The following is a 27742-nucleotide window of genomic DNA, read 5'->3' on the forward strand; positions in this document are numbered from 1 at the left end:
TTAACACCTCTACAATAATTCCTCACCACCTATGCTCTATGTAGGCAATTCCCATTTGAGTGTTGAGAGAAAGGCACCAAACCTATAGGAAGTGTGCCTGGTTGCCGAAACAAAATAAGCAAGCTCCACAAAACTAAATCACTGAGTTCAAGAGTTAGAAGGTAGACAGCAGACTTCCTAAGCATCCTTATTCAGAGGCCACTCTCTACACTGTCCCAAAGATTGCTACTGAACCACACAACAAGATTCATTTTGGGTTTTGCTATATTAGTTTTCCAATAAACACATTATTATAACTTGAATTCTTTTAGTATCTTCTGCCATTCTTGAATGTAGCTGATCACAGCACTGGACAAGTCCCTAAAATGAGCAATTCATTTCCGTCCATAGAGACTCATCTTAAAAGCTTGAGCCTGGTAAACATAATCAGTACACTTACTGGCATCAGCACAGCTGATAGGCACAGACCATCTTTCAGTCTGTCTCCATCTAGGTTCCACACAGGAAAAAATAAACAACATACATTACCAAGTGTGATGAGTCCAGACAAAAATGTTCTTAAGGGAAAAGTGGAGACATACACAGAAAGATTCATATGCATTGGTGAACTGGTGTTACTTTCTCTGTAGTTAGTTACAGAGTGCATCCATTAATGTTTAACAACCAGCCCACAAAGGAACAGGGCTTGACTGCTTCTCACAGGGAAATGACTTGAATGGGGGGCATGTGGTCCCTTAAATGAGTGACTTGGATAGTGGGACAGGGGAAAAAGCACTGAACCAAGGGCCAGCTCTAGTCACAAGTAGGTCAGCTATGGGACTTTGTGTAAGTCAAGGCAATGAGCTTCCATTTCTGTGTCTATAAAGTTATATTAAGAGCTTCTCTGCCCACTTCATAAGGATGATCTAAAAATAAAATCTCAAAGAAAGTAACAGGAAACATACAGAAACTTCTGAATATTCTTTCTGACTTTACGTAACACTTCCTGCTTCCTCAAGTCATGTTATAAGGGTATCATACTGGTGCTGATTATCTCCAGAGCTCCAAAATATTAATATAGAGATATTTTATCTTATTTCTGTCTATAAAGAAGTGTTTAGGAAAATCAAAATACAGCTGTATCATTAGACTTTAGACCAGCAGAAAATTTGGTGCTAGCTGTTGATGGGCAGCAGTATTGACAACTAGAAAAAAAAAAAAAACATAAAAAATGACAGGTAGTCATTCTTAAGTTCCTTATATTTCTGGACTTTAAAAAATACATTTCCTAGAGTTTTAATGATTGTATTGGGACAAAAATAAACACATTTGTAAACTGAGGAACAGGTTTTTTTTGGAACACTGATAACTGTACAGCACTAAAAATAATTTCAAAGCTTCTGATTAATCAAATTAATTGGTCTCTTGTGATGCTTTAGAAAGTACACATCGTCTTTTCTAAAACATATTCCTGTACAGGGAAAGGTCTTCTCTCATTTGGTGAAAACAAATATTTACATTTTCGTTAAAAAGTGTGTCTTGCATATAAAAGTATTCATCTGTTGACTTAAAAGTGAAAGATCAGTAGTTAATTTTAACTTTAGGTACTGGAGAATATCTACTGCTGATTAATTTAAGATGAAATCTTTCTAGGCTTATACTCATTAACTGTTAATCTTTGGGCACATTTAAAATTATTTTTGAAAACTACTGAGTTTACTTAATACGGCAGGTGGGATAGGCAAGTTTTTATCAGGAGCACAGAATACACAGAAGAGACCAGAGGATTGCAAAATGGAACATGATCCCTCCCCAGCCCAGAAGTGTTTTCTCCCATGGCTGTAAGCTTTGACCTACCATATTTGTCATTTCTGCTTCCTGCACAATTCCAAAGGCATCACCTATGTCTCAAAAATGTGTTGGAATCATCAATAGCTAAGTTAGCAAAATGTGACTCTCAAACTCACCACACCCCAGATCTGGCAGGGAGAACACTTGCCCACAGCGGATGTATGGAATCCACCCAACTAGCTGCTCTATGTTGAGTTCGAGTCTCATCTCATGCAGAAGGTATCAGGGAAATGAGAGAGTTTAAACCTTTATTTAAAATAGAACAGATACAGAACTATAAAGGGAATACAGCCTTTATGTGAGGAAAGTCTTATTTAATCAGTCTTTTCTTCATACACATGAATTCATTAAAGGCAAGAACTAAAAATTAATTAAAAGCATTACCCGGGGCACCTGGATGGCTCAGCTGGTTAAGCGTCTGACTTCAGCTCAGGTCATGATCTCCCGGTTTGTGAGTTTGAGCCCCACATTGGGCTCTGTGTTGACAGCCTGGAGTCCGGAGCCAGGAGCCTGCTTCGGATTCTGTGTCTCCCCTTCTCTATGCCCCTCCCATGCTCATGTTCTGTCTCTCTTTGTCTCTCAATAATAAACATTAAAAAAAATAAAATAAAATAAAAAGCATTACCTTTCAGGTCAAAACACAGAGAACTAATATTTGCTCAGTGATGCTCTGTGCTAGGCACTATAGTGGGTGTTATAAAGAATGGTAGGTACAACATGTGCTTTGCAAATGGATAACCAGAGCTCCAAGAAGTAAAGTGACTTGCCTAGGAGCACTCCAACAGTGAGAGATGGGACTAAAATTTAAGACTGCACCAATCAGACACTCAAGTTCACCCATTTTTCCTTATACTGAACACTTCCTCCCTTTCTAACATAAAAAAAAAAAAAGAAAGAAAGAAAGAAAGAAAGAAAGAAAGAAAGAAAGAAAGAAAGAAAAAAAATCTTACTAAGAAAGGCTGAATCCAACCCAGAATACCTAAATCATTGCAAAAGGCTGCTTATTGGATCCTGGAAACTTTCTATTAAAGAGCAACATATTTACATGCCAGAAGGTTTTAGCATATGTTCCATCCATGTCATTTCCAAGTACCTATCAGCACAGTGCTTAAGAATCCTGACAAGGCTGACATCTTAATTGCTGACTCTTTTCTCAGGAGGTTATAAACGCCTCAAATTATAACTGGATATCCAAAACACTAGATTAAAGTTGAAATAAATAAGTAAAGTAAATAACTGTCACCAACATGGCTTTACTAGTTCCAAGCAAACCTAGCGAATGTAAAAATTTTAGCGGGAGGTGGGAGGCAGGTTAGAAGTCAGAGTCGAGGTAGGGGAGCCTGGGTGGCTCAGTCGGTTAAGCGTCCGACTTCGGCTCGGGTCATGATCTCGTGGTTCGTGAGTTCAAGCCCCGCGTCGGGCTCTGTGCTGACAGCTCAGAGCCTGGAGCCTGTTTCAGATTCTGTGTCTCCCTCTCTCTCTGACCCTCCCCCGTTCATGCTCTGTCTCTGTCTCAAAAATAAACGTTAAAAAAAAAAATTAAAAAAAAAAAAAAAGAAGTCAGAGTCGAGGTAAATAGTGAAGAGCAGGACAGTACCCAAGTCAGATGAAAAAGAGACAGGCAGAACTTATGTCTGAGCAGGAAACTTGCTTTACATGGTTATTACTGCCCACAGTAGCTGCCTACTCATCTCCCTGGGTGTGGATAGCAGGGCCAGCACCTGAAATGTGAAAAACTTTGAGCAATTTTTCTGGTCTCCCTTATTCATAATCAAATGTATCAGCAGATGGCAAAGCCCCAGAAAGAGCATGATTTGGGGGATCAGTTGAACCTGGGTGTAAATCAGAACTCTGCTATTTACCAAACACTTCAAGCCTCAGTCCCTCATCTATAAATTGGGGGTAATCAAACCAGCTTCACAGAGCCTTTGGAGAATCAAATGAGTTAAAATCATAGAGCATATAATGGCCATTCAATAAATGTTGGTTCCTTTTCTTTTACTGCACTATTTGAAATAATTATCAGCAGATTGGTTATAGACTCAAAAGACAAACCACAGTCAGTTACATCAGGAAATCTTTTTCTCTTTCATGAACCTAAGAAAGAATACATGTGAATTCTATTTTCCTTCTGGCCTGAGACAGAATCACTTTTTATTCCAATAACCTCTTGAGTTGGGAGCTACAGACTGAGCAGTGGGGGATACACATTATACTCTAATCGTGAAGAAAGAAACCCATCATTGTAGCTTAGAGTAAACAGTATTTACCACACTGAAGCTCCTCCCCAGGTCTTCCCCCTGGGATGAATTAGCAGAGTAACTCTTATTGAGAGGCTCAGCAGGGATCTGGAATTATGGAGATTTTTAGAGCTCTAACTTACACCATTTTATATACATTATACAGTGTGTGTGCTCACACATGTACACTTGTCTATATATATAGTAACACATATTTAGTAATAACACACACAGTAGATAAGCATACATCATTAAAGACCAAAACAAGACTAACAGTCTCAAATTCTGTTCATCTACTTTGAGCCCTCTTTTATAATATTACAAATGGATATGGTGGGGGGGGGGGGGCGGTGACCTGTGGGCCAAGGAAGCAACCATGGGAAGAAACTGACCATTTTGAAATGGGATTTTAAAGCATCCTTTCCTGGCTCCATCACCAATTTCTTGTCTCCTGCTTTATTACTACACTATTAAAATGTTTACGTCCTCATAGTTTTCTGGGTTTTAGCCTCAGTCTCTCAAAACCTACTACATGAAAGATGGTGTAGAGTATCATCAACTGAGGAAAAGGAAAGGAGAAGGGGCATCTTCATGTTGCTGGTGGTGAATTTCACATTGCATCAAACACATACAATGGAGCAGTAACTTTGGGGAAAAGCTGTATTCTCATTTTATTTTCATAAAAACTCTACGAGGTAAGTACTTATTACTATGGGCCTTTAGAAATGAGAAAACTGAGGAATATAGCAGTCAAGTGACTTGCTTGACTAACTAGCAAGTAGCTTGCTAGATACCAACCACTAGGTATCCCGCCCTCCAGAAGGAGATGGTTTGGAAGCAGAAACCATAACATTACCCAGGTTAGAGTCCCTTTTTCATCATAAAGATGAGAACTGTAGAACAAGAATTCACCTTGGAATTCCAGGGTACTAATTTGAGTTCTAGAGACTCAGTGAAGACAGTTCAGTTTCATATGTGAACATATGAAACCTTTCAGATGTGATAATGGATTTAAATGTGTTATAGATAAATCCATTAGAAAGTCTGTCACATGGGGTACCTGGGTGGTTCCACCAGTTAAGTGTCTGATTCTTGATCTCGGCCCAGCTCATGATCTCACGGTTTGTGGGTTCAAGCCCTGCGTCAGGCTCTGCACTGACAGCGTGGAACCTGCTTGGGATCTTCTCTCTCTCTCTCTCTTTCTCTCTCTCTCTTTCTCTCTCTCTCCGCCCCTTCAACACTTGATCTCTCTCTTTCTCTCTCTCTCTCTCTCTCTCTCAAAATAAATAAACTTAATTTTTTTTTTAATTCTGTCACAAAAGGGACTTTTGTGAGAGTTAACACCACCACCACCACCACAGTGAAATAATATGACAGTGCCCCACAGTTTGGCATCTCCTCCACTGCTTCAAGGAGATTAACATATACTGATCCCTTATCATACTGTGGTCCACAATTGTATCCAATTTAATATGAATCATGTCTATTCTAGATTGATCTCCTTAGCTGAAAATTCAAAGCCCCCAACATGACTCTCACCTCAGCCATATTTACCACCTTTTGATTTTTGGTTTTCATATAAAAAATATGATCTGAAACTGTGCCCAAACAGGTTTTCTAAAAATTACCATATTCGAAAACAAGTCTACGGTTAACAGTTCCACCACAAATAGTGTTTGTTTACTAAACTTTTAAATTAAACTGTGCAAGCTAAACATAATATAAAGGGAAATAAAAGTCAAAGGAACTCTACAGAAATATTTGCCCCCAAAATGGAGCTAAAGGACAAATAATATTAATACATAAAAAACTTGTATAAATTGATGAGGAAAATATGAATACCCTGATAAAATAATGCCCAAAGACATGGAGAGACAATTTCCAAAAGAAGATGTTAAGCAATAAACAGCATCAGATGTCTGGGAGAAAATACTGTGCTATCAGACTTCATTTCTGAAATTTTAAACAACTTTGTAATCATACTGAAAAACAGAGGATCAATTGAAAAATTCTATTTTCTCATGAGCGGAAGGATAGTAGCATTTTGTGAGAGCATGAGAGTGACAATATCTGGTCATATATGAATCTTTTGGTCTGCTAAGCCAGGATGCTAAGCTTGTGGGTTCAAAGTTGGTGTCAGTTGCTTACATGTGACAACTATACATTAGTGAACTAACAATAACTTCATTCGTAAGATGATTTCTAATATAGCAAACTATATACTTTCATAAATATTCTACGTGCTATTTTTTAGTCTTCCAAATCCCAACTCACTCACTCCCTCTCTCTCTCTCTCTTTTTTACACATACTCACATACTCTTACTTGCATTCCTAACACATTTTTTAAAGGCATACAATAACATTATTCTCTTTCGAATAGAAATCAAAGCAAACATGTATTCCTTAAATGTCATGAAAAAGTGTTAAAGGACTGATATTCCCAAATGAAAATGGGAGTCTTTTCTTCCTACTGACCACACACCTTCAGTAAGGGGCCCACTTGAAGGAGCAGAGAGGAAAGCCATGTCCAAGCTATCAGATCAGTCCTGAGGCTGAGTGAAATGACAGTGGATGTGGCCAGCACACTGTCACATCTGAACCTGGTATAAGCCAGTCTCCCCATGTAAAGACCTTCAGGGCAGCATCGTGCCTGCACTGTGGTAGCTCTGATTTGTCCTGAATGTAAAATGAAAACAAACTTTGGCAAGCAACAGCAAATATCCAAGTATTTTTAGTCAGCCTTTTTGTAACCCATACCCTTAAGTTGGGCATAAGTCAATTCTGACAGTTCTTAGAATTGTGTCATCAGGATTCAGACTTCGCCTGACACGATGCAGCATTGTTCCTGATTACTCATATTCCAGAGTTCAAAGACAAAAGAATTCTATCACAGAGGCTCATGCTTTCCTTCATCTTTTCTATTAAGCAAATCGAATGTTCTGACAGCACACCTATCTATAGATGTCAAGTCACATTTACAAACATCTAAATCAAAGGCTTGCCTAGGCAAGTCTTTGGTATACGAGATTCAAAAAGTGACCTTGGTTTCTTAAATGCTGCCATTCAATTCACATTCTATAAAAACACATAATCAAAGTGGTGGGGGAAAACAAAGAAAGAATCAGATATCAAGACATAATAATTGGGTTTCCTTTCATTTTTATCGATCATCTTCTCATTAAATTCAGACTTCATCCAAGCTACCCCTTCAGTTTGTGCACTATGAAATCATACCTCCTCAGTCTCTAATCCCAGGAGGACTTTAATATTTTAAGTAGGTGAGAGGATTCAATAACAAAAATTCTGAAAAAGGATTCTGTGTTGCCTCCTGAGGCCCCAGACATTCCCTTGCCGGCAAAGTGGGTTGGACCATTAAATGACTGGAGATGAGAAACTGGAGTAGGTGCCAAGCAGCAAGGAGCCTCTTCAGAGTTCAGATCTCTGACTTCTGGTGTGTTCTTTGAAACTGTGACAAGAGAGAATGGAGGGAGGCAAACTGAGCTGATTGGCCACTGTGGGTTCCAAAGAACCAAGGCAGTTGAGTTTATACCCAAACCAGACAGAGGCCACAAAAGACATTCCCAAGATACCAAAACTGTAAAGCAGCAGAAATCCTTCACTTTGGATAAAAAAAGGCATCAACTCCCAGTCTCTTTTTGCCCTATTCAGATATTGACTCACCGAACTGGTGAATTCCTGGTGGTATTGAAGTCTCTAGAGAAATCATTTATTTCAGCCTAGGAATGCCAATGCCTCATGTCTTCTGACATCACGGTACAAAGTCAATTCTTCAGTAAAGACAGCATTTAAACCACATATAAGACATAGCTACATTTGGTTTGGGCACAAATACATTATTAGCAGAACAGAACAAGAAAGTCCTAAATCCACACTTGAATGGTTGTTTCATGCTCATATAATATTTAAGAAAAACTAAAATATTTCAATGTTGACACATGACAACATATATATTTGTTCTCATCAGAGTAGTGCTGAAATTCATGTTCCATTCATTCCAAAATTGGTATCGATTATTAACTACACTGGATTTGAAACTCTAAAATGTGGTCAAAGAATGATTCTGAGCAAAAACAGGACCCTAGAAATATAGAGGGAATGGGGAAAACTAAAGAATACCCATTTTTTTTTTTCTGATTCTGCCACTATTATTTCAGACAGCCTCTTAAGGTTTTTATTTACTCAAAAACACAAAATGAGAGTTTTGGGTAAGACCTGTAAAAGCCCATCTTAGCTTTGAAATTATGAAGATCTCTGTTCAACTAACTAGATTACTAACTAAATCTATGCTCTTGGTCTAATTATTCAACATACAATTCAATGTTTTAACTTTAGAAAATGAAGATAATTATACTTTTGCGCCTTAAAATTACTGGAAAAGAAAATACACCCCCAAAATACAAAAGTTCTTTAAGAGGTGAGACATAACATACATGGGTAAGAAGGAATTAACAGTAGGATTCAGATGAGTCTTAGTTTATTATCAGTGACACAAATAACACTGACCAGCAACATGACAACATCTTGTAAGGCTGGTGATATGATGGGAAGAAATATCTACTGAACCAATGTAAAAATCTAAAAAGACTATGTTATCATTCTTATGAGTAGTTCACAACAAAAAATCAGTATTACTCTACCATTTCACTGAATATCAACAACAAAATAACATCATTTAAGGAAGATGATGCAAGTGAATATTTCAAAGAATAAGGGTAATGATATGTGTTAAAGCAGTAAAATAACTAAAGGTTCCATAAATAGGAAAAAGATTTAAAAGTTAATGTTATTGGGTTTAGCCAAAGGAAGTAGCTGTTGTTAGACAATTTTTGACATACCAAAATGGCAATTTTGCATAATTCACCCTAATAAAATCTATACATATGAGTGCAGTAGTCACCTCAGAAAAAACAATAAGCTATAATAACATGAATTATATCATTTGACTTTTTTAGCTCTTATTGTACCACTGAATGAAATGGTCTCCTCACAACAAACCTATGAGATAGGTACCATTACTAATCTATCTTCACATTGAGGAAGTTGAAGCACAGAGTGACTCAGTACCTTGTCCAAGAACATGGAACCAGGTAGAGTTGATATTCAAATACAACCAGTCCTAATCCTTTCCTTAGCCTGCCTGTTGCAAAGAACAGATATTACCCAGACTAAAAGATGAAAGAAAGTGGATGTTAAGCATATGGAAAGATGAGTGGTGGCAAGTCCAGGGAGGTGGGAAAGGGAGAGGGGGAGAGTTGTATCATTTACCCATCGCTGTATAGAGGAAAGGCAGCCTGCAAGGCCCACTGGGCAGAACACTCCTCAAGGTAAGATGGGGCACTGGGGTATCATGGCTAAAAGACTTGCACTATTAAAATCATCAAACTGGCTCTCCTAATTCCAGATTGAGCAGCATCTGATCGTAATTAAATTTCTATTCAGGCTTTTCAAACAGAGAATGTACTAATAAGGCAAGCCAAGCATTTGATTTTCATGGCATTATAAATGGAGAAATTGATGCTGCATCAGTCTCCTGGGGATAGGGCCACTCTTGGATGTCATAAAATCAAACCTCCAATCGTACAGCTGAGGACCAGATGTGGAACATAGGTAACACTCCCAAGGTACCATTCTACCATGAGCACGTGTCCAGGTGACCAGGTGGCTCCATGAGGCAAAAACTAAAAAAAACTTTTAAACTATTCTCTGATTTAAATTTTTAGGGGCGCCTGGGTGGCTCAATCGGTTAGGTGTCCGACTTCTGTTCAGATCATGATCCCATGGTCCATCAGTTCAAGCCCCGCATCGGGCTCTGTGCTGACAGCTCAGAGCCTGGAGCCTGTTGTCAGATTCTGTGTCTTCGTCTCTCCGCCCCTCCCCTGCTCGCACTGTTTTTTTCTCTCAAAAATAAATAAAACATTTTTAAAAAATTAAATTTGTAAAAGGTTACAAAACCTCATCCTATATAAATAATTCTTTCAGTCCATGTTTATAATTATGACAAAAAAGGGAAACCAAAAATAAAATATCTATTGAGTTCCATCTTAACTTTCTTTACCTTTCTGGAGCTTCGGGAATAGTAGGATCCATAGTCACCCTAGAAACAAAGAAACAAATTTTAGCAAACATGAAAGAATTTTAGATATTTACCATGACAACGGTTTACAAACAGTTATTTGTTTTTAATGTTTATTTATTTTTTAAGAGAGAGAGAGAATAGGTATGTGTGCGTGAGCAGGGGAGGGGCAGAGAGAGAGAGAGAGAAAGAGAGAGAGATGGAAAGACCAAGAATCCCAAGCAGGCTCTGTGCTATCAGAGCAGAGCCCAACATGGGGCTCAAACTCACGAACCATGAGATCATGACCTGACCAAAATCAAGAGTCATACACCCAACAGACTGAGCCACCCAGACGCCCCTTCAAATGATTATTATTAATGGACTTAAAAACACCGGAAGTGCCTTAAAATGCAAAGCAAAACAGAGGAAAGGTGATGGTGCACAGTGAAAAAAGGAGCCTGCAGGAAATGTTCACATAACTAGCGCAATGAAGAAAAACTCTGAAGTGTGCATACCAAATCAAAGGCATCGATAATCTGAATAGAATTTTTAAAAACAAAATTGTGTCAAATACATAAAAAGTGTGAACCTGAACATGAAAGGAATATGCCCATGAGATACAATTTCAACAGTGTAACAACAGGCTGCGAAAATAGTCTTGCTTATGTGAAGATTTTGGCACCGTAAAACACATTCCCCACATCATTTTTCTTCACAGCTATTAAGAGAAACCCATTTTCTCTCTCAAACTTCATTATCCCAAATATTGTTTACCAAGGGCCAGAAAAGCAAGACAAAGAAAAGCCAAACGCTGGATATGCAAGAGAAGACATGGTTCCAGTAAGACAATGGCAGCCTCAAAAGAGAGAACTACGGACCTATTCTGAGTGCAGGCGCTGCCAGATGAAGGAGAAGGCTGACTTTCTGCTTTTACAAAGTGCTAACTTTATCCTGCCATGAGAAAATGAATTTAGCTCATTCCCTATGAGGATATAATAATATGTGCAAGATGCAAATTATTCCAACTGGCATAGATTAAATCTATAGAATGTGAAGAGACGAACACAGTACTTTGCACCTTTAGCTGTAGTGATGCTTGCTTGCATTAGTTAACTGTACCGAAAGCTACACAAACGGATGCCTCAGGAGTTTAGTCTTCTCAACTTTTAAAAATTCACTCTCAAATCACAAAGAATTAAATCTGAAATTTGAAATTCCAATCTGTGTCCAATAAAGGAAAACAGGAAATGAACATTTCTAAAAAGATTTTTTTAATGTTTATTTATTTTTGAGAGAGCGAGAGACAGAGTGCAAGCAGGGAGGGGCAGAGAGAGAAGGAGACACAGAATCCAAAGCAGGCTCCAAGCTCTGAACTGTCAGCACAGAGCCCAACGCAGGGCTTGAACTCATGAACTGTGAGATCATGACGTGAGCCAAAGTCGGATGCTTAACTGACTGAGTCACCCAGGTGCCTCCAGGAAATGAATATTTCTAAAACCTTACTTTGGCCATATTTTCTTATCTAATCTGCACAACTTCTAAAAGTAAATTTAATAGCTTTTTTATAATCATAAAAGCAATATGCATTTATTGTAGAAAATATGCACAATGCAGAAAGTAAAAACCAATGTACACACAATTTAGAATGGAATTTATATCTTCTGTTGCTCCCTTTCAATATTCCCAAGCATACTCACACAGAGCTTTTTAAACAACATTGGGATTATACCACAGATAGGGTGTGTCTTGCCTTCTTCCCTCAACAGCAAATCACTTTTACCAATAATAGTCTTTAAGAACACAGTCTTAATGGTTACATTTTGGGACAACTGGGTGGCTCAATTGGTTAAGCATCCAACTCGATTTTGGCTCAGGTCATGATCTCATAGTTGTGAGATTAAGCCCTACATGGCGCTCTGCGCTGGGCATGGAGCCTGTTTGGGATTCTGCCCTTCCTCTCCCTTCAAAAAAAAAAAAAAGTTACATCTTCATATTCACATGACACTATTTGTTAAACATTTCCTGATATTTCTTGTTAAAGTTGTGTTGTTTTTCTATTTACCTGGGTACATCTAACATTGCAATAATATCCTTGCACGAAAATCTTGACATTATAGCTGCCAGTTTCCTTAAAAGAAATTCACCAAAATAGAATTTCTTTTTTTTTTAATTTTTTTTTAACGTTTATTTATTTTTGAGACAGAGAGAGACAGAGCATGAACGGGGGAGGGTCAGAGAGAGGGAGACACAGAATCTGAAGCAGGCTCCAGGCTCTGAGCTGTCAGCACAGAGCCTGATGCGGGGCTCGAACTCATGGACCGCAAGATCATGACCTGAGCCGAAGTCGGCCGCTTAACTGACTGAGCCACCCAGGCGCCCCGCAAAATAGAATTTCTGAAGAAAAGGCATACGCTTTTTCCATGGCACTTGCCCACAGCTTACATACAGACCAAAAGAACAAAAATCTATACTGGCACATTTCCATTTATGGTGTTGCAGATACTGCATTTGTTTACAAATTGAAGGTTTGTGGCAACTTGCCTCGAGCAAGTTCTATTGGCACCATTTTTTCCAAAGGCATTTGTCCATTTTTTGACTGAATGTCACATTTTTATAACGCTCACAACTTTTTCATTATTAATATATTTGTCAGAGTGGTCTGTGATCAGTAATTTGGGGGCACTATGACCTTGTCCAATATAAAACAGTAACTAAGTTGATAAATGTTGTGTGTTTGCTAACTGTTCTACAAACCATCCTCCCTGCCCCCTAAGACCTCCATCTCTTCCCCTCTCTTCAGGCCTCCCTACTCCCTAAGTAACAGCAGTACTGAAATCAGGCCAACTAATAACCCTAAAATGGCCTCTAAGTGTTCCAAGTAAAGGGAAGAGTTGCATGTCTCTCACTGCAAATCAAAACCTAGAAATGATAAAGCTAAATGAAGAAGGCATGTTCAAAAGCTGAAATTGGCTGAAAGCTAGGCTTCTTGTACCAGTTAACCAAGTTGTGAATGCAAAGGAAAAGTTATTGAAGGAAATTCAAAGTGAATACACAAATGATCAAAAAGCAAAACAGCCTCATCGCTAATATGAAGAAAGTTTGAGTGGTCTGGACATGAGATCAAACCAGTCAACATTCCCTTAAGCCAAAGCCCAATCCAAAGCAAGGCCCTAACTCTCTTCAATTCTATAAAGACTGAGAGAAATGAGGAAGCTGCAGATGAAAAGTCTGAAGCTAGCAAAGGTGGGTTCATAAGGCTTAAGGAAATCTCCATGTTTAAAGAAACCTGTCTCCAAAACATGAAAGTATAAGGTGAAGCAGTAAGTGCTGATGTAGAAACTGCAGTAAGTTATCCAGAGGATTCTGCTAAGATAATTAATAAAGGTGGCCACACTAAAAAGCAGATTTTCATTGTAGACAAAACAGCCTTCTAGTGGAAGAAGAGGTCATCTAGGACTCACAGAGCCATACAGAAGTCAAGGCTTGGCTTCAAAGCTTTCACTAACAAGTTGACTCTCTTGCTGGGGGCTAACACAGCTGGTGACTTGAAGTTGAACCCAGAGCTCACTAACCATTCTGAAAATCTGAGGGCCCTTAAGAATTACCCTAAATTTTCTCTGTATGTGCTCTATAAGTAGAAAAACAAAACTTGGATGACAGCACATACGTTTACAACATGGTTTACTGAATATTTTAAGCCCACAGTTGAGACCTACTGCTCAGTAAAAAAGATTCCTTTCAAACTATTACTGTTTATTGACAATGTACCTGGTCACCCAAGATATCTGATGGAGATGTAAAACGAGATCCATCTTATTTTCAAGCCCGCTAATGCAACATCCATTTTGCAGCCCATGGATCTTGACTTAAAACTTTTATTATTTAAGAAATACATTTCATAATAGACACTTTTCTAAAGAAGACATCCAGATGGCCAACAGACACATAAAACATGCTCAACATCACCCATCATCAGGGAAATACAAATCAAAGCCACACTGAGATACAACATCACACTGGTCAGAGTGGCTAAAACGAACAACTCGGGAAACTACAGATGCTGGCGAGGATGTGGAGAATCAGAACCCTCTTGAACTGTTGGTGGGAATGCAAACTCGTGCAGCCACTCTGGAAAACAGCATGGAGGTTCCTCAAAAAATTAAAAATAGAACTACCCTATGACCCAGCAACAGCACTACTAAGAATTTACCCAAGGGATACAGGAGTGATGATGCATAGGGGCACATGTACCCCAATGTTTATAGCAGCGCTTTCAACAATAGCCAAATTATGGAAGAGCCTAAATGTCCATCAACTGATGAATGGAGAAAGAAGATGTGGTTTACATATAAATAGAATACTACTTGGCAATGAGAAAGAATGAAATCTTGCCATTTGCAGCAATGTGGATGAGACTGGAGGGTATTATGCTAAGTGAAATAAGTCAGTAAGAGAAAGACAGATACTATACATTTTCACTCATATGTGGATCTTGAGAAACTTAACAGAAGACCATAGGGGAAGGGAAGGGGAAAAAAATATTTACAAACAGAGAGGGAGGGAGGCAAACCATAAGAGACTCTTAAATACAGAGAACTGAGGGTGGATGGGGGTGTGGGGAGAGGTGAAAATGGATAATGGGCATTGAGAGGGGCACTGGTTGGGACGAGCACTGGGTATTGTATGTAAGCCAATTTGACAATAAATTATATTTTAAAAAAATAAAGTCTTATAAACAAATAAAACCACTAAAAAAAAAAAAGAAAGAAATACACTTCATAAGCCGATAGCTGCCATAGATACGATAGGGATTCCTCTGATGGATCTGGGCAAAGTCGATGCAAAACCTTCTAGAAAGGATTCACCATTCTAGATGCCATTCAGAACATTCATGAGTCATGGAAAGAGGTCAAAATATCAATACCTACAGGAGTTTGGTAGAGGGGGATTCCAGCCCTCATGGAGAACTTTGGGGGGGTTCAAGACTTCAGTGGAGGAAGTCACTGCAGGTGTGATGGAAACAGCAAGAGAACTAAAATTAGAAGTGGAGTCTGAAGATGTAACTGAATTGCTATAATTTCATGATAAAACTTGAACAGATGAGGAGTTGCTTTTTTTGGATCAGCAAAGAAAGTGGTTTCTTGAGATGGAATCAACTCCTGTTGGAGATGCTGTGATGATTGTTGAAATGACAAAAAGGATTTAGAATAAACCATAAACTAGTTGATAAAGCAGTGTCAGGGTTTGAAAGAATTGACTCCAATTTTGAAAGAAGTTCTACTGAGGGTAAAATGCTATCAAACAGCTTCACATGCTACAGAGAAATCGTTCGTGAAAGGAAGAGTAGACCAATGTGGCAGACTTCACTGCTGTCTTATTTTAAGAAATCGCCACCGTCACCCCAACCTTCAGCAACCACCACCCTGGTCCAGCAGCATCCATAACAATGAGCAAGACCCTCCACCAGCAAAAAAGAGTACGACTCCCGGCAAGCTCAAATTGCTTTTTAACGAAGGTATGTATATTTTTTAACATAATGCTGTTATACACTTAAGAGACTACAGTACAGTGTAAACATAACTTCTATACACAATGGGAAACAAAAAAATCATATGTTTTATTGCAATATTCACTTTATTGTGGTGGTGTGGAACCAAACCCACAGTAACTCTGAGATATGCCTATAGACTGCCCACCAAAAAGACAATTAGCAGTGTATCTCAGGTCCTATTTCTCAAATTTCTCACAAATATCTTAACAATTTCATAAAATGTTTTTTATTTCATAGTGAAAATGGTGTCTACTTCTACTTTTAGTTGTTTTCTTCTTGTTAGTGCTTCTGAGCAATTTTAAAAATTCATGGTAATTCTCCTATTTATTGCCTTTGACCATTTTTACTTAGGAAATTTGTGGGTTTCTTATTGATTTGTAAGAGCTCTTTGTACAATAAAGAGATTAATCATTTGTGTATTTTAGCTGTATATTTTCATTGGCCTTCCTAGTCTGTTATTTGCATTTGGGTTTGGTTTCTAATAGTTTTTGATGTGCAGAATTTTAAATTTTATGTAGTCAAACATATCAATCATCTCTTCTGTGGTTTCTTCTGTGGTTTCCATGCTTGGAAAGTTCTTCCCTAGTCTAGTTGCAATTAAATAGCTATTTCTATTTCTTTTACTTGCCCTCTAATTCCTGCCACCACCTTTTACCCTTGGCCCTTTTCTTCAATCTGGATAGAATTTTTGTAGGTATACTGTAATGTGAGTACTTAATGTAATTTCTGACAACCTCCCTTGTCTTTTTCCCAAAACCACTGGTAAAATCACTCACTCCTTCATGGTTCATTTGTGTAAGATTCAGTTTGAGAGCAATTGCTTTGAGGTATAATATTTGCTCTAATGTCAGCTTTGGCACCTGGGTAAGTTTTTTTTAACTTTGTATTTTTATTTATTTTTGTTTATTTTTGAGAGAGAGAAAGTTAGAGAGAGAGGGGGACAGAGAATCCCAAGCAGGCTCCGTGCTGACAGCACAGAGCCCAATGCGGAGCTGGAATTCACAGGCTGTGAGATCATGACCTTAGGTGACGTCAAACCAACTGAACTACCCAGGCACCCCTTAACTTCCTTAAACTTTAGTTTCCTTATTTGTAAAATGGAGATCACAACATCCATCTCGCAGTTTTGTTGTAAGGATTAAATTAGATAATTTACAAAAAGCCCTTAGTTCAGGGCCTACCACAGCACATATGCTCAGTAAGTCAATGGCTGGACACCACATTCAGGACAGTCTATTTATTTGTCTTCCTCTTACCATCTGTCTATTCTTGTGCTCACAGTGTAAACTTGATGTCACACATAATATTTGGTAGGAAAAGTATCTGCAATTATTTTATCAAAATTGCCTTGGCTGTTCTCACCTGTTTGTACATAGATAGCCCCAACTCACTCTTCATTTCAGTTATGCGGGATGGTCTTTTCTTTCCACAACCATCTCTTGCACACTTGCTTTTTGGTACATGCTATTACATAGGCCCAAACTTCCAAATCAATGCTTAAAAGTTTGGGTGCCTGAGGGCGCTTGGGTGGCTCAGTCGGCTAAGCATCTGACATCGGCTCAGGTCATGATCTCATAGTCCGTGAGTTTGAGCCCCGCGTTAGGCTCTGTGCTGACAGCTCAGAACCTGGAGCCAGCTTCCGATTCTGTGTCTCCCTCTCTCTCTGTCCCTCCCCTGCTCGCACTCTGTCTGTCTGTCTGTCTCTCTCTCTCTCAAAAATAAACATTGAAAAAAAAATTTTTTAAGTTGGGTGCTTGGGTGGCTTAGTTGGTTGGATGGCTGACTGCAGCTCAGGTCCTGATCCCGTGCTTCGTGGGTTCAAGCCCTGCATCGAACTCTGCTGACAGCTCAGAGCCTGGAGCCTGCTTTGTATTCTGTGTCTCCCTCTCTCTCTGCCCCTCTCCCACTTGCACTCTGTCTCTCTCTCTCTCTCTCAAAAATAAACATTGAAAAAAAATTTTTAAAAGTAACGGTAAGACATCCTTGTCTTTTAACTAATTAAAATACTAAAGATTCTAGAGTCTCATCATTGAGTTTGTTGTTGGCTATGGGTTTAAGGCACATAGTCTTTGTAACACTGAAGTCTTTATATTACTGTTTTTTGACATTATTTTTATTTCTATCCCACATAGGAAAATGAATTTTAAAGAGGTAACATGAGCTGCCCAAAGTCATACAGCCAGCACATGGAGTCTGAATACACACCCAAGTTGTCTGATTCCATTGTTTTTTTATTTTCCATTGCAACAATGCTATCACCCTATAATATAGTCAGTCTTCAAGCCAGCTATTTGTTTTGTTCCAAACTTAGCCATATAAATTCATTTAGATCTTATAAAACATCTTCTTATAAAAGTAATATAATAAATAAAAGATGGCTAATTTCTCAGCTGATCTGAAGAAATGTAGATCATCAGTTATTACCTGTAGAAATATTTCAGTATTCATCAGCGTTTGTATGGTAAAGAGAATCTAGTAGGATATACCAAAGACATGGCTGGAAATCCTCCCTAGATATCCCCCAAGCAGAGAGAAGAAAGAACTATCGTTTTGGGCCACATAAGGGCAGAAAGGGGTTGTTTAAAGCAAAACAGAAGCTCTTCCAGGAAGAGGATTGGGAGTTAGCAGATGAGATGGAGATGGTGGTAGAAAGTAGAGCAGAAGGACAAAGCCAGAAAAGAGGGTTTAAGTGGCATCTCCTGACGTCCTCCTTCTCCTTAGACCCATAAGGGCTGAATGTGCCTTTAGAGCAAATGCCAAATATAAATAAAATTTGGCCCATCTGTTTTCCTTTTCAGCCAAGCTCTGATCTCAAGTTTTCCCCTCCCTCTGATCCACTGCATTTCAGAAAGACAAGTTTTCCTTCTATTTGGCCTGACCCAAAATAAATACGTGTCTTTCTTTTTTTTTAATGCTTATTTATTTTTGAGACAGAGTGGAGAGAGAGAGAGAGAGAGAGAGAGAGAGAGAGAGAGAGAGAGAGAGAGAATGAGTGAAGGAGGGGCAATGAGAGAGGGGGACAGAGAATCCAAAGAAGGCTCTGAGCTGATAGCAGAGAGCCTGATGCTGGGCTCAAACTCACAGTCCATGAGATCATGACCTGAACTGAAGTCGGACGCTTAACCAACTGAGCCACCCAGGTGCCCCTAAATACATGTCTTTCTGCTCTAGGGAAGTTTAACTTTAGCAATTGCTGGACAACTGGCAGGGAATAAAAAATGCAGATAAAAAGAAAGTTGCAGTTTCAAAAAACCTCACAGTTGACCCTAGTTCTTCCTAGAACGTAATTATCCAGACCACACTCTATCTCTACATGAGCTCCACCCTCTTCAGTGAGAGCTCCTTCATGGGCCAGATTTCTGCCTTCTTCCTAACAGAAACCCCAGATGCTGCCTGTCCCAATCCCCCCTGTACTAGGAAATATACTGGTCCTACTATCTTTTCCCTTATTCTCACCCCCAGAAAAGGTCTGAGAGTCTTGCTAAAACATCATTTGTAGGACAAAAGTTTAACAAAACCTATTTACATCTCTTCTGGTAACCAGCTTCACATCAAGACCCTCTCCTCTCCTCTCCTTTAATCCAGCCCCCAACCCAAGTTCCTTCTCTGCCAGCCAGGTCAAAATCATATGCTGTGAGGGAAAGTGATGTGTTTCAAGAAAATTAGAATAAATTACATTAAGTTAAATTAGTTATGGTTTAAATTTAATAGATCTAAATTTGTAGAATAGAATTTAAACAGAAAATATCCCGTCCGCTTTTCTCTTGACATAGCCCAAGTCATTTATCCAAGGTTCCATACAGAAACAAAAAATGTTCTTGACATTGTCTTGTCTTGACATTAAAATGGAAAGCACAATCACATACATGGCGAGGGATTCTACATGTTATACTATTGGGCCTACAAAACAATCCTGTGAGAACATCAGGGTAGAGATTATCACTGTTAGTTTGTAAAAGAAGAACCTAATGAGCAAAGAGACAAGTTAATTCCCCCGAGTTATATGTTCATAAGTGGCATCACCAATACTCAAACCCAGGACTTCTGCTGTCAAATCCAAAATTCTTCCTATTTCCTTAAACTGATTCCCACCTTCTCTAGAACCACTGGTTACTAAACTTAGCATTTCTATCAGGGCCACAGAGGCAATCATGATTCAATTCTCAGCAACTGTTCTCCGACAAGATTATTCTGAAGTTCATGGTAATCACTTTGAGACTGTCCTACACAACTCTTACTTGTTCTTTGACTGAATAATCACTTAAGGTAATAAGCAGGAAAATATAGGTCAAATCATGTCTGGTTTTATGAAAGCAGTATTGGAGACTATTATAGTGCTACAAATGCTAAATAAAAAAGATTATAATTATTTATAATCTTATAAATAGCTGCTTTTAAATAATGACTTTTTCTCTTTTTTTTAAGTTTATTTATTTATTTTGAGAGATTAAGAGAGACAGAAAGCAGGAGGGGCAGAGACAGGGAGAGAGAGAGAATCACAAGCAGGCTCTACACTGTCAGTGTAGAGCTGATGTGGGGCTCAAACTCACAAACTATGAGATCATGACCTGAGCTGAAATCAACAGTCAGATGCTTAACTGACTGAGTCACCCAGGCACCCCAATAATGTCTCATTTTCTAGAAGATCTTGAATTTCTGACTTTTCCATGTCTGACATATTTCTTACATATACATCCAACTACTCAACGTCTGCAATAATAATTATTCCATCCATCATTTAAAATGCAGATCCATCATTATGGTTGGGTGAAAATCAAGTTTAGCTCTGTTAGCAGCATCGATATAAAATAAATTAAAAAGTTTTGTAATGTTTTATTTTTGAGAGAGAGAGCATGAGTGGGGGAGAAGCAGTAAGAGAGGGAGATGTAGAATCTGAAACAGGTTCCAGGCTCTGAGCTGTCAGCACAGAGCCCAATGCAGGGTTCAAATCCACGAACCGCAAGATCATGACTTGAGCCCAAGTTGGATACTTAACCTACTGAGCCACACAGGCACCCCCATCAATATAAAACAATAAGACTTAATCCTTATATTGTTCTTACTATGTGCCAGGTACTGTTCTAAAAGCTTTACAAGCATTATCTCTTTTATCCTCACCTAACAACCCTATGAGATTGGTACTTTTATTATCTTCATTTTAACAAGGAAACTGAGGAAAAGAGAAAGTAAGTAATTTGCCCAAAGTCCTAAGTAAATAAGTAACAGAGTTTAGATTTGAACCCAGATTGTGTGGCTCCATAATCCACAGATTTCAGTAACTTTTAGTTAACAAAAAATTTTCATTTGGTAGCAAGAATTAGGTATGAATCCAAAATTCTTATGAGTTGACTGCTAGAATAAAGTTTAACATCTTGAAAACAATCCTGTTAAGAGACCACTGTTTGTGTCGTTTTTAGTTCCTCCTTACAGTGGCCACTTTGTATTTAGCAACAATGCTAATCATCAAGACCACTCATTGTTTTAAAGCGTATTGTTTTTAAATAAATACAAAGAAAGAAAACTGATACTTTCTACAATAAAAATAAATAAAACAGCGATTATTAGCATTTTAGAGCTAGAGGGCATCTACCATATATGCCCAACACAAAACAGGTTTAATCCAATAAGCAATATGAGGTAGGAATTATTATTGTTCCCATTTTACTGATGAAGAATCTCACACTTAGAGATATTAAATTGCCCAGTGCTCCACAGCTTATACATAGCAAAGGCAACATTCAAACCCAATGCTATCTTCAGAGCCCAACTCTTAGCCATTCTATTAACCTGCCCTCTGCCTAATCTATTGAGATAACATTGGTTAAATTAGAAAAAAAGCAATTTGAGCAAATATTTCTCCACTTCAACTACACAAGGCAACACAATGCAGTGTGTTCACCTACATTCACAAATTTACCTGCCAGTGTTCAGAAGAAGTACCTAGTGGACTGAAGCACTTTAAAGACCTTTAGGGGAGAGGGGCTAGAACAGTAAGACTTTTTGTAAAGTGATACTCTCACCCTTAGTCATTAAGATAATTAAAATTCTAGATTGTTGTGTCCAAATTGGACATTTTATTTCCTTCAGGAAATCAGTCTTTTTTTTTTTAATTTTTTAATGTTTATTTATTTTTGAGAGAGAGAAAGAGAGAGAGAACAAGTGGGGAAAAGGCAGAGAGAGAAGGGGACAGAGGGTGGGTTCTGAGCTGACAGCCCATCGCGGGGCTTGAACTCACAAACCATGAGATCATGACCTGAGCCAAAGTTGGCCACTTAACCAACTGAGCCACCCAGGCATCCCCAGGAAATCAGCCTTTTATAAAATGGCTAGGCCTCCAAACACTATATTATTTCAACTATATTTGAACAAATAAATGGAAATACTTGACATTCATAATACTCTTGTATTAGAGAACAGTGCAACAATTTACCACTGACAAACCAGCAGTCCAGACTTTCCTGGAGTCCTGTGATTTGTTGCAAGTTTGAGAAGCTTAATGTCAACCAACTTGCTGAGAAAAGTCTTAATTCACTTGTTGAACTCAGACCAACTGATGTATTTGTCATGAACTATTAGAAAATTCCAAGTGGCACAGTTTTTTTTAGCAACTTGTAGCTGGTGAAAAAAATATTTCTAATATCATCTATTTCTTTTTTTCCCCCAAGGTGATATTCAAGCAGTAGAAAGCTCTGTAAAGAACAAAGACAAGTATTACTGCTGTGGACAGGTAATGGATTTGATCCATTCATTCAGCCAATGATGTAGTAACAACTTAAAGTGTGATTTTAACACAAACGAGCTATGTTTGACACTAGGCTAGAATGACAATGTGGGATCATAGAGAACTGCAGCTGTAGGTGGCAAAGCTCACCCAATCTAGCAGTAATCCACCCAACAGAAGTGAAAAGTGAAAGCTCTAGAGTAGGCAAAGCTGAAACACAGCCTCAGTTTCTTCATTTATAACGTAACGAGAATTAGGTTGCTACCCAAAGGGTTGTAAGGATCAAGGTAATAAATATATAGAGTGCTTAGCACATAGTTAAGTGCTCAATTAATATTAGCTACTGCAGATCTGATCCATTTAGCTCTCCTGTTTCACAGACCTGTTAGGGAAATTAATAAGATGAAAGTAACCTGAACTAACAGAAAAGGAGCTTTAGTGTTTTACATCTCTTTTAAGGGAGAAAATGAGGACAAGAGCTATTTCTTTCTTGTTCACCAAAAAAGCAAATATTGAGCAAATATACAACACGTGACACAGTATCTAATAGATACATGTTCATTAAATATATGCTGAATAATTATATATATATATATATATATATATTCATTTTATGAATGAATATATTAAGAGTTGTCTCAGCATAAGGCACACTGGATTTGTTCCTTTTTTGGTTTTTTTTTTTTTTGAAATTTATTGTCACATTGGTTTCCATACAACACCCAGTGCTCATCCCAAAAGGTGCCCTCCTCAATATCCATCACCCACCCTCCCCTCCCTCACATCCCCCATCAGCCCTCAGTTTGTTCTCAGTTTTTTTTTTGTTTGTTTGTTTTTTTAACGTTTATTTATTTTGGAGACAGAGAGAGACAGAGCATGAATGGGGGAGGGTCAGAGAGAGGGAGACACAGAATCCGAAACAGGCTCCAGCCTCTGAGCTGTCAGCACAGAGCCCGACGCGGGGCTCAAACTCACGGACCGCGAGATCATGACCTGAGCCGAAGCCGGCTGCCCAACCGACTGAGCCACCCAGGTGCCCAGTTTGTTCTCAGTTTTTAAGAGTCTCTTATGCTTTGGCTCTTTTCCACTCTAACCTCTTTTTTTTTCCCTTCCCCTCCCCCATGGGTTTCTGTTAAGTTTCTCAGGATCCACATAAGAGTGAAAACATATGGTATCTTTCTCTGTATGGCTTATTTCACTTAGCATCACACTCTCCAGTTCCATCCATGTTGCTACAAAGGGCCATATTTCATTCTTTCTCATTGCCACGTAGTACTCCATTGTGTATATAAACCACCATTTCTTTATCCATTCATCAGTTGATGGACATTTAGGCTCTTTCCATAATTTGGCTATTGTTGAGAGTGCTGCTATAAACATTGGGGTACAAGTGCCCCTATGCATCAGTACTCCTGTATCCCTTGGGTAAATTCCTAGCAGTGCTACTGCTGGGTCATAGGGTAGGTCTATGTTTAATTTTTTGAGGAACCTCCACACTGTTTTCCAGAGTGGCTGCACCAATTTGCATTCCCACCAACAATGCAAGAGGGTTCCTGTTTCTCCACATCCTCTCCAGCATCTATAGTCTCCTGATTTGTTCATTTTGGCCACTCTGACTGGCGTGAGGTGCTATCTGAGTGTGGTTTTGATTTGTATTTCCCTGATGAGGAGTGACGTTGAGCATCTTTTCATGAAGGCACACTGGATTTGTGACTGGGGAAGGGAGAGAGGGTTAAATATGGAAAAGAGAAGTTAAATGAAGTCTTTACAGTTATTTTCCACACTGGGACCAACAAGATCCAATCAGATCCTTTAAGTTTATTTATTTATTTATTGAGAGAGAGACAGAGACAGAGACAGAGAATGTGATTTGGGGAGGGGGACAGAGAGAGAGAGAGAGAGAGAAATCTCAAGCAGGCTCCTAGATGTCATTGCGGAGCCAGACGTGGGACTTGATCGCACTAACCGTGAGATCATGACCCGAGCTGAAATCAAGAGTCAGACACTCGGGGCACCTGGGTGGCTCAGTCGGTTAAACATCCGACTGTGGCTCAGGTCATGATCTCATGGTTCATGGGTTTGAGCATCAGGCTCTGTGCTGACAGCTCAGAGCCTGGAGCCTGTTTCAGATTCTGTGTCTGTCTCTGTCTCTGTCTCTGTCTCTCTCTCTCTCCCCCTCCCTAGTTCACACTGTCTCTCTCTCAAAAATAAATAAACATTAAAAGAAAATTAAAAAGAAAAGAGTCAGACACTCAACTGACTGAGCCACCCAGATGCCCCCAGATCCCTTAGGTTAGATTCCCCAAATCACTGACCTATCCATAGTGCTAAATGCTGCAGACTGACCCAGGAACACAATACTAACCTTTATGTACTCATGCAAATTTAGTTCTTTAAAACCAGCTAAATCCTCACAAGAATCTCCCTAACCACACTAGCCCACTCCAGACCTTAGGAGGGCCTATTATTTATAACATTCATCTGGCACTTAACTACAGCAGAGAAGCCACTGTTTTAGAGACTTTATTCTTGTGACATTAAATTTGTTGGATCTTCTCCAAAAGACAGGAATGAAATTCTGTACATATTCTATCCCTTTCAGGTTTCCAGGCATTATTGTGGCCTCCACAAAAAAACATGAAGAGGAATAAGGCACAATCCTTACTCTGAAGGAGCTTCCTGTCTAATAAAGAGAATGAGACAGGTATAAAAATAACTTCAATGCAAGGCAGATCACAGCAAGTATCATGGAGATGTACAAGGAAAGAGATCCAAAGAGAAATCAAATAAATCTATTTTAAGCAATTAAGGCTTTATGATAGTGAGGTACATGAATGAGACCACAAAGATTTTGAATGGGCAAGGGCATTGCAGGTTGAAAAGACAGCAGGGGTAAAGACCAGTTGGGAAAACACAGGGTGATTATATAATTTGGGACCACTTTGATATTTTACTGGTTTATGGGGTCAAAAAAAAAGAATATTTATTATCAAAACCACATGTAAACTCTGGAACATAGGGACAAAAGTGTAATAAGAAGACACATAGGTTGTTGAGCAAAAAGTAACATGGCCAAGACTATTCGTTAGATGGACTGATCTGGCAGGCACACGTTAGATGGAATGGAGAAGCAAAGAGATAAAGTAGCTCTGTAATAAAGGATTAACCTTTCCTGAAAAGTGGTCTAGCCTCTGCCCTTGCTCCCGGGAAGTGGCCTTGACCCTTGGAATATTCGGCCTGATAAATGTCTCTGTTTACCTTGGGGCTTTGGGTCCCTCCACACATGCTATACTAATGATGCGATTTTATCGCGGGTACCTGTGGCCACGTGCTATCCGCTCGACTTCAGGAAGGACTGGGGACTAAGGTAAATCACACAAGCAGTCAACAATATCCATGTGGCCAACCAAGACTATGACTGAGCCTCAGTGAAAACTCTGGCCACAAAGGCTCAGTGAATTCCCTGGCTGGCAATGCTGCATGTGTGTTCTCAAACACGGTTACTGGGGGAAATAAGAGTGGCCACATAACTGCACTGGGGGAGGACGATGGAGCTCAGCACATGGAACTCTCCCAGGCCTGGAAGGATGCGTGTCTTCCCTGGGCTGATCTGAGCCTGCATCCCTCCCAGTAACAAACCACAAGCATGCGCACAACAACTTGCAGAGTTCTAGGGGTCTTTCTAGTGATCTTGGGAACCTAAGGGTGATCTTGGGAACTTAAACGTGCAGTTGGACTCAGAAGCAAAGGTGATCTTGGGACGTCCAAATTTAAAATAACCAATAAGAAAACCCTCTGTAACAGTGCAGGGGGGCAGTTACGAAAGCCTGTAAAAACAGTGGTGGAATTGAAAAGGCATTGATGTTATGGCTCTACAGAGGGGAAAAAAAAAAAAAAAACAAAGAAAAGTGGATAGAGACATGGTTACATATTAAGAACCTAAAAAGAGTTACCCTGGGAGGGGCTCCTGGGTGGCTCTGTTGGTTAAGCGACCGACTTCGGCTGAGGTCAAGATCTCACAGTTTGTGAGTTTGAGCCCCGTGTCAGGCTGTGCTGACAGCTCAGAGCCTGGAGCCTACTCCAGATTCTATGTCTCCCCCTCTCTGTACCCCTCCCCTGCTCATGCTCTGTGTCTCTCTGTCTCTCAATAATAAATAAACGTTAAAAAAAAAAATTTTTAGGGGCACCTGGGTGGCTCAGTCGGTTAGGCAGCCGACTTTGGCTCAGGTCATGATCTCACGGTCTGTGAGTTCGAGCCCCACGTCGGGCTCTGTGCTGACAGCTCAGAGCCTGGAGCCTGTTTCGGATTCTGTGTCTCCCTCTCTCTCTGACCCTCCCCCGTTCACGCTCTGTCTCTCTCTGTCTCAAAAATAAGAATAAAAAAAGTTAAAAAAAAAATTTAAAAAAAATTTTTTTAAAGAGTTACCCTGGGAGAAAGGAATTAACTAAATTATTAAGAAATAAAAATTGAAGAGCACCTGGGTGGCTCAGTCAGTTAAGCATCCAACTTTGGCTCAGGTCATGATCTCACGGTTCGTGAGTTTGAGCCCCACATCATGCTCTCTGCAGTCAGCACGGAGCCCACTTTGATTCCTCTGTCTCCCCTCTCTCTCTCTGCCCCTCTCTTTCTCTCTCTCAAAATAAATAAATACAGATTTTTTTTTTTAGAAAGAAAAGAAGTAAAATTGAGGGGTATGTTGGTGGCTCAGTTGATTAAGCATCCAACTCTCGGTTTTGGCTCAGGACATGATCTCACCACTTATGAGTCTGGGCCCCACTGTTAGTGCAGAGCCTGCTTGGGATTCTCTCTTCTCTTCCTCTCTCTGCCCCTCCCCTGCTCACAGGTTCAAGTTCTCTCTCTCTCTCCATCTCTCTCACTCCCTCTCTCTCTAAAAAAATAAATAAATAAAGAAGAAGTAAAAATCGAGAAAAGAGAAGGAAGAATGAGCTTGAGGAGGAAAGCAAGATGAAATGGGAAATGAGGGCTTTGGGTACCTTCAGCTCCTTCCTTCCCTGCACACATGCCACTGCCCTCATCGCCCGGGGGTCTGTTTCTTTACCCCTTGGAATCTTTCCTTGCCACTAGAACACAGCATAAATGATGCTGTGCGCACTGTGGCTCTGGCCTTTAAGAGGACAGCAGGCCGTGCTTCCCGTGTCTTGTCACCTGAGCCACCATATAAAAGGTCTGGGCAAGTCTGCTGAGGGAGGGGTGGGAAAGAGAAGCACAGAGGTATCAGATGGGTGAGAAGGCAAGGCACCTTGAACATGCAGAGCAGTGGGGCCTATGGAGGACTGTGACCACACAGGAGACCCTGGGCGA

General features: G+C 39.5%; 1 protein-coding gene across 2 annotated transcripts in view; it reads right to left on the reverse strand.

Moving 5' to 3' along the window:
- The window catches only part of ANK3 (ankyrin 3), a 679089-nt gene that overhangs the window by 550383 nt on the left and 100964 nt on the right, over window positions 1-27742 (reverse strand). For both annotated transcript variants that reach the window (XM_053910305.1, XM_053910324.1), the window contains one exon: window positions 10148-10186. In XM_053910305.1, the coding sequence (XP_053766280.1) occupies window positions 10148-10186 (39 nt within the window). The remainder of the gene's footprint in view (window positions 1-10147; window positions 10187-27742) is intronic.

This window comes from Panthera pardus, unplaced genomic scaffold (genome assembly GCF_024362965.1).
Source record: "Panthera pardus isolate Hobbes unplaced genomic scaffold, ASM2436296v1 HiC_scaffold_22, whole genome shotgun sequence".
NCBI classification, from domain to species: domain Eukaryota; kingdom Metazoa; phylum Chordata; class Mammalia; order Carnivora; family Felidae; genus Panthera; species Panthera pardus.